Source organism: Pelophylax lessonae (assembly GCF_965119305.1).
Source record: "Pelophylax lessonae genome assembly, chromosome: 13".
NCBI classification, from domain to species: Eukaryota; Metazoa; Chordata; class Amphibia; order Anura; family Ranidae; genus Pelophylax; species Pelophylax lessonae.
The window spans coordinates 105,062,593-105,075,640 of NC_138780.1; the positions used below are offsets into that span (position 1 = coordinate 105,062,593).

The 13,048-nt window shown below is 44.7% G+C and overlaps 1 protein-coding gene across 1 annotated transcript in view; it reads right to left on the bottom strand.

Annotated features, from left to right (window-relative positions):
- AQR (aquarius intron-binding spliceosomal factor) overlaps positions 1-13,048 on the bottom strand; it is a 213,882-nt gene that overhangs the window by 15,637 nt on the left and 185,197 nt on the right. The window contains exon 33 of the mRNA XM_082242923.1: positions 5,855-6,029. Within this exon, the coding sequence (XP_082099049.1) occupies positions 5,855-6,029 (175 nt within the window). The remainder of the gene's footprint in view (positions 1-5,854; positions 6,030-13,048) is intronic.

Below are 13,048 nucleotides of genomic sequence, written 5' to 3' on the forward strand. Positions count from 1 at the left end.
CACTCTCAGCTATAGGCACTCAGTTTTGTCCAAGCAGTGTCAGAAGAAAGCCAACTCCACAGAGGGGTGGGTGCTGTGTCTGTCAATGAACATCAGAGAAATGGATTTTACGGTAAGTCAAAAATACCATTTTCTCTTTCGTATATTGACGGACATAGCTCCATATCTTCTTGACCACTGGGACGTCCCAAAGCAGTGTCAAACAAGAGGGCTGGGAACAGCAAGAAAAAATTCCCAACGCTAAACCGTAGCCAACTAGTTAACATGGAGCTCAACCATAAACAACTGGAGCTCACCTGAAATAAACAACACACCCTCAAAGGGGACCAGGTCCTCTAAACAACAGCCTGCCAAACCTTGCAGCCAAAAGAAGCATCCGCAGATGCGAACACATCCACCCTATAACATGGCCACCTTGCAAACCTGCAGCACTGACGCCTGATGACAGAAGTCACTAAGTGCCCGAGTAGAGTGTGCTTAAACAGGGAAAGGGGGAACCTGACCCCTAATGAAATAGGCTTGAATCACTGTCTGTGTGAGCCATGTGGAAATGGTCGCAGCAGAAGCGGCTAACCCTTTCCGAGGTCCATCCATGAATACAAATAGTGAGTCTGACTTCCTAAAAAGACTCTGTAGCTGCCTGGTACACCCTGATTGCCTGAACCACATCCAGGGAATGCAAGGCAATTTCCTTAGGATGTTTAGGCCTGGGACATAGGAAAGGCAACACAATGTCTTCATTCAAATGGAAATCAGAGACGACCTTTGGAAGGAATGACGGACAGGGACGAAAAACCACCTTATCTCCGTGAACCACCAGGTAAGGTGAACGACAAGACAACGGCCCCAAATCCGACACCCTGCGCACAGCAGTAATAACCATCAAAAAGGCCACCTTCTGGGACAACGTTAGCAGGGGAACCTCCTGAATATTCTCAAAGGGAGGTTTCTGGAGAACTGACAACCAAATTGAGGTCCCACGGCAGCAACGGAGACCGCACAGAAGGAGACAAGTGTCGAACACCCTGGATAAAGGTATGCACCAAGGAAAGTGTGGCCAATAGACTTTGAAAGAAAACCACCAAGGCTGAAACCTGGCCCTCAATAGTATCCAAGGCCAGGCACTGCTCAAACCCTCGTTGGAGGAAATGGGGGAACCCCAAAAGACTCACACCATGCAATGTACGTCTTTCAAGTACGATAGTAGATCTTCTTGGAGCTAGATTATCTAGCCTTTAACAGCGTAGGAAAAACCGATTCAGACAAACCTCTATCCTTCAGCACCTGTTTTTTTAACAGTCAAGCCGTTAAAGCCAGCAAATGTTAAGCAGGATGGAAAATTGGCCCTTGGGACAGCAGACCTTTCCCTGAGAGAAAGTCTCCAAGGAAAAGGTTCCATTATTTAAAAAGCAAAAATTTGCCAGGACCAGGAGATCCTAGCAAGGAACTAGGTCCTTACTCCTGACGAGGCAGAAGAAAACTGAGTGCCTATAGCGGAGAGTGGGAGTATTCCCCTTGGGACTGCCCATAGGCGTAGTCAAGCTTTTTCCTGCCTAGTGTCCTACTCCTGTAGGGGGCAGTATAACCCAATGGTCAAGAAGATAAGGAGCTGTGTCCATCAAAGAATGAAAGAGAAATAGTAGGGAACTGGAAAATAGTTTTCCTCATCTCCTTGGGCTCAGTAGAGATGATGTAGAGTCACTGCAGCACATAGTATTTCTTTTAAAACCCAACACTGCTTGCAGACAAAATAGTGTTATCTTATTATCTTTTTGTCAATAGATTGTATAGAAAATTATGTTTTTTTTGCAAGACAATATCACCAAATGAAAGCTTTGTCTGCCTACCCCAAAGACAATATCTGCCTTACTCTGTTATCTTAAAGTAGAACTATAGGCAAAACTTTTTTTTTTCCATTTTGACTAGAACAAGGGAGATTATAACCACTATCAGATTTTTTTTTTTTTGTTGTGTCCCATTTCAGAGATTTCACTTCCTGTCCCTTGGCAAACAGGAAGTGAGAGGAAATCCCTGAAAATTAAGTGAATCCCAGAGCTAGTGTTCACATTGGAAGATTTCACCTCTATTACTTTTCTAGGGACAGCCCAGAAATTTGGGATTTTCTTTACTTTCAATAATAAGGGTAAACAGGACAAATAGAGAGGGGGAATTTCCTTAATGGGGGCAGAGACAGCAATAAAAACTGACAAGGGTTCTAATCCCTCTCCATTCTATCCAAACCCCCTAAAAAGAAAAAAAAATGGATTTTTGTAAGAACTTACAGTAAAATCCTTTTCTCTGAAGTTCATCGACAGATGCAGCTCCATCATACTTAGACGAATGGGTTATGCTCCTCTTCTCTTATCAGGAATAGGCACTAGGCAGGAAAAAAGCTTAACCACGCCTATAGGGCTGTCCCTGCAGGCATAAACCCACACACTCTGCTATCAGCAATCAGTTTAGTTGCAAGCAGTGTCTGGAAGACAAAAAACACCATTCACTCAGAAGTAGAGAGGCAGGTGCTGCGTCTGTCAAAACTTCAGAGAAAGGATTTTACGGTAAGTTCTTACAAAAATCCAGTTTTCTCTATCGTTCATCGACAGACGCAGCTCCATCATCTTTAAACCAATGGGATGTCCCAAAGCAGTATACTCATAAGGGGTAGGAAAACAACATAAGAAGACGTAATTCCCCAAAGGCTAAACCTAGCCAACCAGGTAACATGGAGCTCAACCAGGAACAACTGGAGCTCACCTAGAAAAAAAAACATTTAAATTTCCCTATTAAAAGCTAAGACTGAAGTCCCAGCAGGGAGCTAGGTCCTATTCCTAAAACTAGGCAGAAACAAACTGATTGCTGATAGCAGAGAGTGTGGGGTTATGCCTGCAGGGATAGCCCCATAGGCGTGGTTAAGCTTTTTTCCTGCCTAGTGCCTATTCCTGATAGGAGGAGCATAACCCATTGGTCTAAAGATGATGGAGCTGCATCTGACGATGAATGAGGGAGAAAGATAGTTTTGCCTTTATTTGTACTTTAAGTAATGACAAGGACTACAACAGAAATGGAAAAAGAAATATGCTATAAGCGATATACAGGTGCGATAGTTGAAGCTGGCAAAACAATAAAACCTATTGAGAAAAATATTACCAGCATGATGATCTTATTTACAAGTTATCTAAAAATAAAACCCTATAAAAGTCTATAAAAGTCTATACTTTTTCTTTATTCCAGAAAAGATCATCATGTAACAATTTAAACTGTAATTAGAGTCCAGGGTTCATACACATTTTCACCAATGAAATTCCATGAGTTTTCCATGACTTTTCCATGACGTAAATATTCATGACCTAATGTTTCATGAAATGTCTATGTATACGTGTTAAATAAGAAGAAAATCTATGTCACACCCAGCATATTTTTACTAATATAAATTACAAGCTTTGTAGTGTACAGTGGAATATGAAATATTTATTTAAATAACGCTTGCACAGTAACGACGTTTCATAACATAAACCCTGAGAACCGCTTAGAAATGGATTAACGTAATCCACAGGAGATATAACATAAAACAAGGAGAAGCAACTAAAAAATAAATAAAAAAGTGTCCAGCAACACTGTTCTGAACTTAAAGTGCCATAAATTGACCCGATAACAGTCTTTAACTTCTTTCCATCCGCGCTATAGCCGAAGTACCGCTGCAGCGAGGACTCACATTTCCAGGAGGCCGTCTTTAAACGGCATCCCAGAGACAGGCTCCCCACGCGCTCCCGCAAGCGCGCATCGGGGAAAATCTGTGTCGGCCGTGTCCCTTGGACACAGCCAATCACAGATCGTGGTAAATGGCCAATCACAGCGGCCATTTACCACGTGATCGGCCCATGCAATGAGAGATGATCTCAAATGTAAACATGAGATCATCTCTCATCGCCAGCGCTCCTTCCTCACACAGACTGCAGTGTGAGGAAGGAGGAGAGCCAATCAGCAGTAAGGGGACACAGAGGAATGTAATCAGGGCACTGATCATCAGTGCACTGATTACACAAGGTACATTAAACACACTAACTGCCCACAATCAGTGCCCACAGTGTCCGCCATCAGTGCCCACAATCAGTGCCTGCTCATCTAGGCACTGATAAGCACTGACTGGCAGCACTATGGGCACTGAGTGTGGGCAGTGATGGTGCTGCTCATCAGTGCCACCCGCCAGTGTCCAGCAGTGCCACCTCTCAGTGCCCAGAAGTGCCACCTCTCAGTGCCGCCTATCAGTGCAGCATATTAGTACCTCCTCATCAGTGCCCATCAGTGCAGCCTATCAGTGCCACCTCATCAGCGCACATCAGTGAAGGAGAAAAATTTATTTATTTTCAAAATTTACTCACAGAAAATAAGAAAAACTTTTTTTTTTGTAAAAAATAAAAAACCCAGAGATGATTAAATACCACCAAAAGAAAGCTCTATTTGTGTGAAAAAAGGACGAAAAATCCATATGGGTTCAGTGTTGCATGACCAAGTCATTCAAAGTGTGAGAGTGCTGAAAGCTAAAAATTGGTCCGGATGGGAAGGAGGTTTAAGTGCACAGAAGGCAAGTGGGTTAACAAGTTAACTTAAACATTGCCAAAAAACAATCAACACCATTTAATTTTTCATTTCTGAAAGCCAGATGCACAAAATGCAGCACAGTAATCTTTTAGGCCCAAGCCACAGTCATGAGGTGCAGGCGGACTGGTATGGATGGCACAGATCTGATAATGCACAAATGCGGCACTTACTCTTGGAGAAAGAACAGTAATGGGTGCTCCTGCTTGCCGGAATAAAGCAGTTCAGGCAGTCATGAAGGTGCAGCTGGACACTGTGATATGGATGGCACAGTTAAATGCACAAAATGCGGCGCTTACTACTCTTAGGCCGAAGCTAACAGTCCCACAAAAAGGCAGAAAAGAGTTCACAGAAAGGCGACTCAGGATTGGATGCTTAATAATTTATTGACATTTATTTTTTTACATTCCCCGTATATGACTGGTACAGTAGGTGTCCTTCCGGGTCCGCGGTATGCCCGTGCGCTGTCACTGGCCAGCAGCAGCCAAGGAGATGATCGTGAACCAATCACTGGCAGCGGGGAGGGCCGGCCGCATGAACATGATGACGCGGGGGTTCGGTAACCGGAACGGTTACCGCCCCCTTCCGCGTCATCATCACGTTCATGCGGCCGGCCCGCCCTCCAGTGTCGCTTCCGCTGCCTGTGATTGGTTTGCTGCTGCTGGCCAGTCACATCCAGGCAAACCGCGACCGGCCCTCCCCGCTGCCAGTGATTGGTTCACGATCATCTCCTCGGCTGCTGCTGGCCAGTGACAGCACACGGGCATACCACGGACCCGGAAAGCAAATAGTATGTGGCACTGGCAATTTATTAAACATTACTGAATAAAATAATAAATTACACTTTAAGCATCTGCTCCCCCCGCCGCTCCCCGCTCCTCCCCCAGTATATATTTCCATGACTTTTCCAAAACCTTAGTGGAATCCTAAGTTTCCATGACCTTTCCAGGCCTGGAAAGTGTCATCTCCAAATTCCAAAACTTTTCCAGGTTTTCCAGGACCGTATGAACCCTGAGAGTCCCAGCTCACCATCCTAACTGGTGATTTAGAACCTAACCAAGCTCTGTTTGCTATACCTGGGGACATTCTTCTGAAAAGAATAATCAGCTGTTGAAGCACAGGTAGCTGGGGTTTTTCCTAAACTCAAGATCCCAATGTTCTGGATAATTGGAGGAGAAAGGAGTAACTTGTAAGGTCTCCTAGTATATTTATTTCTTCTATGCAGTATTAGAGCATATCAAATATGGAAATGACTTACCATCCTCTGTGTTGGGAAGGACTCGCTGGGTAAAATATGCAGTCGCAGTGGACGAGCAGTAAGCTGATTAAATGCAGGGGTCAATTCAAAGCAGTTCTGGAAGAGAGAGACTCGAGCGAATATGTACAGACCAAGCCGGGCTCTGGACATTGCTACCACTAAGCGTCTGACATCCCTAGAAGAACGCAAACACAGCACAAGTTACTGACTGTTCTCTGAGAAATAAAAGGATTAGTACTTAAAATTGCTTTTCGGAGTCCACTGAGGGACACAAGACATCTTAAACCTTTGATTTATACTGCTGCCTACAGGAGAACTGAATACTGGCAAACCAAAAGAACTGTAGGACATCCCAGGATAATCTCTCCTACAACCAGCATGCCTCATATTTGTAGCAAAACAGTACTGAGAGCCTGATCATGAAAATAGAAGGGTGGGACATGTGTCCTTCAATGGACATCAAAAGAAAAGGAGTTTATGATAAGTACAAAAATCCTATTTACTTTCTCATCTATAAAAGGGACACAGGAAGTCCTAAATCTTTGTGACATTCAAAAGCAAGGCAACTGAGGGAAGGGCAATGCAGCAAACAACTAACAGTCCCAAAAACAAAAAAAAACAAAAAACACAGGAATTAGGGACTGTCTAGAGCTCAAACAGCCAATCGAAGGACTTTAGTCCTGAAGCTGGCATTGGATGAGGCAGAAACATCCAGCTGGTAGAGAACATCAAGAGACGACCAGATGGCAAAAATTCAAATCTGGAAAACAGTTGTCTGATGCCGAACAGCCCAAGAAGAGCTCAAAAACCTAATAGAGTGAGCCTTAACAGGATAGAAGGAATTGAATAATGGTCTCTCTGAGTCCCCTAGAAATCGTATAATGAGAAAATAAAGTACTCTGCTGAGACCGATCCATAATGACAAAAAAGGGAATCAGAATATTGTGCTAAGGGGCTTTAGAATATAGTGCCCTGGAAGAACCCAATACACTCATATTAAATGGATAACAAAAAAAAAAAAAAGGGAGAAAGATACCTGCGCTCAGAATTACATCAAGATAACATAGGCAGCCAGCTCAATAGGTAGATTACAAACCCATACACTGATAGTAATAAAATGGGAGCAGCGCCAAAATTAAATGCATATATAAAATATATGCAAATATACAAAAAACAGTGTAGACAAAAGTCCCAAAGTCTTAGATGGAGTTGATGGAGCAGAGGGAGGAAACCAGTCCAGATCATCCAATCACCAGTGTATAGTGGGGAAAAAAGTATGATCATCCAAAAGTGACAGTCAAATCTGCTTACCAGAGAGTTTGACCCTCCTGTTACAGAGCGGTCAAAAAGCGCCAGAGCATTCCAGAAGCACTTGACATAAAGGATCCCTCAGAGTTCCTCCGGTCTGTGATGACACCCAAACTCTCCACTCACAGGACAATACAGAAGGACAACACCAGCCTGAACCACTTGGAAAGCTCCAACCAGAAAGGTAATACCCCAGGAGGACAAAAGCAGGCCAATGGTGTAGTACGTAACAACAAGCTACTTTATTAAAAAATTAATGCACTTACATGGATCTAGATTCAAACAACATGTGAATAAAAACGGCGGTATAAATAGAGCATGCTGTACATCAGAGTGCCCGGTCCGCCTTACGTGTATCGTCATACACTTGACATCATCGGAGGCCTCTGATGATGTCAAGTGTATGACGATACGCGTAAGGTGGACCGGGCACTCTGATGTGCAGCACGCTCTATTTATACCGTGGTTTTTATTCACAAGTTGTTTGAATCTACATCCATGTAAGTGCATTACTTTTTTAATAAAGTTGCTTGTTTTTACGTACTACACCATTGGCCTGCTTTTGTCCTCCTAGGGTATTACCTTTCTGGTTGGAGCTTTCCAAGTGGTTCAGGCTGGTGTTGTCCTTCTGTATTGTCCTGTGTGTGGAGATTTTGGGTGTCATCACAGACCTGAGGAACTCTGAGGTATCCTTTATGTCAAGTGCTTCTGGAATGCTCTGGCGCTTTTTGACCGCTCTGTAACAGGAGGGTCAAACTCTCTGGTAAGCAGATTTGACTGTCACTTTTGGGTGCTCATACGTTTTTCCCCACTACACACTGGTGGTTGGATGATCTGGACTGGTTTACTCCCTCTCCTCCGTCAACTCCATCTAAGACTTTGGGACTTTTGTCTACACTGTTTTTTGTATATTTGCATATTTTTTATATATGCATTTAATTTTGGCGCTGCTCCCATTTTACTCATATTAAATGGAAAGGAAAAGGATTGGACGGCTGCACACCCATATGATGCATACAAAAATTTATTGAAAAAACATCAATAAAAACATGGCACAATTGGCATATCAGCAGGGAAGAAAGGAGGTTGATGTGTTTCACACGTTAAACATGCTTTGTCAAAACCATGATGGTTCTGACAATGCACGTTTAACATGTGAAACTTGTTTTTTTCAATACATTTTTGTATGCATCATATGAGTGTGCAGGCATCCAATCCTTATCTTTTCCATATGTGTCTGCGGCAGTGACAGGGCATGCACCCCAAATCATTTGGTGGAGGGGGGGGATTAAGGTCTGGGTGATTTTTCAGGGGTTGGGTTTGGCCCCTTCGTTCCAGTGAAGGGAACTCTTAAGGGGTCAGAATACCAGAACATTTTTGGAAACTTTAATGCTCCCAACTTTGTGGGAAAAGTTTTGGGATTGCCCCTTCCTGTTCCAACATTACTGCGCACCAGTGCACAAAGCAAGGTCCATAGAAAGATTGATAAAACAACTGGTTTGAGAATATTCAAAAAACAGTAATAAGAACAGAAGCCACATGTAAAAGTACCAGGAGACCAGAAATTACAGGGATTACACACAGAGGCAAAATGGCTATGAGTTAAATAATTACATAAAGATAGACATAAAAACCTTGGATTGAGAGTAACTTAGTCTGAGAGTGTTTTGTAAGACCAGCAGATTTTTTTTTTTAAATTTTGACTTGATAATCTAGCGATGTCTTGATATACAAGTAGCGTCAGGTCACATGGGAATATAAAAGAAAAGAGAGGTGCCTCCAAGTGTAGCAATATGGTTACATTTAATGAAGGTACAACATTTAGCAAGTCACATGGTTGATAATTAAAACAAGCACATCCAAGTATGCAGGCATCCGGGGTAAAGCTGTCCACATAGATCATCCTATGCACCAGCGACATCATCTCTTCCACGCTGTCCTCCACAAGCGGTTCAAGCCTTGCTTTCAGATCACTCTATGACAGGGTAGTCTTTCCGGTCACTATTGCAGACTGACAGTAGTGAGCCGGCAGTGCGAGGATGAATGTGGACAGCTTTACCCCGCATGCCTGCATACGTAGATGTGCCTCTTTTAATCCTCAACCATGTGAGTTGCTAAATGTTATACCTTCATTAAATGTAACCATTTTGCTACACCTAGAGGCACCTCTCTTCTCTTTTATACTCTGTAGCTCCAGCTAGATTTTGCTTCTATTCCCCTTGTGGAGGCTGCCATTTGTGGATGGACATTTTATCACATTACTATAATCTTTTTATATGGATTATAAACTGAAGGAATAATGAACAAATGATTGTGGAACGAATTATGTGAGTTCCAATACTTCTTATGATACGCTTTGATATACGAGTGTTTTGAATTACAAGAATGTTTCAGGAACAAATCATGCTCAAAATCCAAGGTTTTTCTGTATTGCATTTAAATGCAACACAGTTTTTTAGGAAATCATCTTCAGATAAATTATGCCGATGTTTCCAAAATATATTATAGATCAATTTAGCCCTTTTTATTGTGTGAAATAATAATAGAATTTTTGTAAGAACTTACCGTAAAATTCTTTTCTATGAGTCCTCTGACAGTTGCAGCCCGATGGCATTAGCCTTCACTAATGGGTAATGGGGCACTCTGCAGGAGCAGGCTAGGCAGATAATTATCAGGTTAATACAAAAAAAACTTTTGTACCTCCGCACGCCACTAGGGGGCCATCCCACAGCCATTACCAGAACGCAATCTGATATTACTTCAGTTTCGTAGCAAGCAGTACCGGAAGGCAACAACCCCCAGATCCAAAAACTAGAGGGGTGGGGGCGGCGACTGTCAGAGGACTCAGAGAAAAGAATTTTACGGTAAGTTCTTACAAAATTCTATTTTCTCTTACGTCCTCTGACAGTCGCTGCCCCGATGGTATTAGCCTTTACTAATGGGACGTCCCAAAGCAGTGCAGGTATGAGGGGTGGGAAAGCAACACAACCAGATAGGAAGGCAATGCAAATAACCCGGCTAGTAACAACCTGAGCCCACAGTAAAAAACTGGAACCAACCCAGAAAAACACCCCAACAAGGAAGACATCAAAAACAATGTCCCCTCCAACAACTGCCGCACTCAAAACTTTGCGGTCAAAAGAAGCATCCGAAGATGCCAAAATGTCAAGTTTGTAAAACTCAGTGAAAGTGTGCACTGACGACCATGTCGCCGCCTTGCACACCTGAGCCACAGACGCCTGATGGCGAAAAACTCAAGAGGCACTAACGGCTCGAGTAGAATGAGCCTTTTTTCCCGGGAAAGGAGGAACCTGACCCTTGATGGAATAGGCCTGAACAATCGTCTATCTGATCCATTTAGAAAGCGGAGGCGGCCGATCCCTTCAGAGGTCCCTCAGGAAGAACAAATAGAGAATCAGACTGCCGAATCGACTCCGTGGCGGATAGGTAGACCTTGACCGCCCGGACCACATCCAGAGAAAGCAAACGCCTTAGGATGCTTGGGCCGTGCGCACAGCGAAGGCAACACAATATCCACATTGAGGCGGAAGGAAGAAACCACCTTGGGAAGAAAAGATTGACTCGGTCACAGAATCACCTTATCTCTATGAAGTACCAGATGGCAGGACAAGACCGCCAATTCAGACACTCTGCGAGCCGACGTGATGGCCACCAGAAAGGCAACTTTCTGTGACAACACAGACAGAGACATCCCCCTGATGTTCTCGAAGAGAGGTTAATTGTAACACTGACAAAAACCAAATTCAGGTCCCCTGGAAGCAAGAGAGCTCCCCTCGGGGGTGAGCCAAATGCCGCACCTCTTGAATAAAGGTGCGGACAAAAGAAAGTGAAGGTCGTAGAAACAAGACGGCCAATGCCGACAACGGACCCTTGGCCTTATAGTCAGCACCAGATGCTGATCTACGCCCTTCTGCAGGAAGGCCAAGACCTTCGCCACCGAGAAGGAACGAGGGTAAAAGCCATGCACTTCGCACCAAACGATATACGCTTTCCAGGTGCTGTGAAAAAAAAACAGAATTTTTGTAAAATCTTACCTGTAAAATTCCTTTCTCTGAGTCCTCCGACAGTCGCCGTCTCCTCTAAATCATCACTATTGGGTATTGTCCACCTATCCGTAGGAATAGCTAGGCATATAGACTTAGTCAAAAGACAAAAGGCATTAGCATATACACACCCACGGGGGCTGTCCCATCTGGTCAATACCCCCCCCTGCATCACCACTCCCAACTCAGTATGGTAGCATAGCAGTAGGTAATAAGAACCCCAAAAGAGGGGCGGGGGCGGCGACTGTCGGAGGACTCGTAAAATTCCTTTCTCTGAGTCCTCCGACAGTCGCCGCCCCCGCCCCTCTTTTGGGGTTCTTATTACCTACTGCTATGCTACCATACTGAGTTGGGAGTGGTGATGCAGGGGGGGGTATTGACCAGATGGGACAGCCCCCGTGGGTGTGTATATGCTAATGCCTTTTGTCTTTTGACTAAGTCTATATGCCTAGCTATTCCTACGGATAGGTGGACAATACCCAATAGTGATGATTTAGAGGAGACGGCGACTGTCGGAGGACTCAGAGAAAGGAATTTTACAGGTAAGATTTTACAAAAATTCCGTTTTCTCTTACGTCCTCCGACAGTCGCCGCCTCCTCTAAGTCATCACTATTGGGATGTCCCAAAGCAGTATAGACATGAGGGGTGGGAGACGCAACCGTAGAAAAGGCAACGCAGTACCCACATCAGAGAAAGGAATCTTACATGCACCGTAAGAACCAACAATGCTCAACAGGAGCAACAGCCCAGGAAAGCAAATGCCAACAGCCAGGGACCCAGAGAAAAAAATGCAAGGGTCCATCATGGCACAGCCGCACTGAGAACTTTGCGGCCAAAAGAAGCATCAGCTGATGCCAGAACGTCTACTTTGTAGAACTTGGAAAAAGTGTGCACCGACGACCAAATCGCCGCCTTGCACACCTGGGTCACCGAGGCCCGTAGACTTCAGGTAAACCTCGATCGCCCTGACAACATCCAAGGAATGCAAAGCAATCTCCTTTGGATGCTTAGGCTTTGTACAAAGCGAAGGCAAGACAATTTCCTCATTAAGGTGGAACTCAGTGATCACCTTGGGAAGAAAGGACGGGGGTGTTCTCAACACCACCTTATCCTTGTGAATTATCAAGTGAGGGGAGCGGCAAGACAACGCCGCCAGCTCCGACACTCTGCGAGCCGAAGTGATCGCCACAAGAAAAGCAACCTTTTTCGACAGCAGAGGCAACGATATCTCCCTGATATTTTCAAAAGGAGCACGCTGCAACGCGGACAGGACCAAGCTCAAGTCCCATGGAGGTAAAGGCTCCTTCCTAGGAGCAGCCAAATGTCGCACACCCTGAATGAATGTGCGCACCAAGGAATGAGACGCCACAGGGCGTTGGAAAAGGACCGCCAGTGCTGACACCTGGCCCTGTAAAGTGGCCAGCGCCAGGCGCTGATCCACTCCAGACCGGAGGAAAGCCAAAATTCTCTACACCGAGTAAGAACGGGGGGAAAACCCCCTGGACTCACACCAGGTAAAGTAGGCTTTCCAGGTACGGTAATAGATCTTATCAGAGGAAGATTTCCCAGCCTTGATCAGGGTAGGGATAACCTCAGAAGATAGACCCTTGTCCTTCAAGACCTGGGTCTCAACAGCCAGGCCGTTAAAGCCAGCGACTGTAAAGCAGGATGGAAGATCGGACCCTGAGACAGGAGATCTTCCCGCAGAGGCAGACGCCACGGAGGCGCCACTGCCAGGTGAACAACGTCGGCGTACCAAGACCGGCGAGGCCAGTCCAGCGCCACCAGAATCACCATGTGCGGTTCCGAGACCAATCTGCG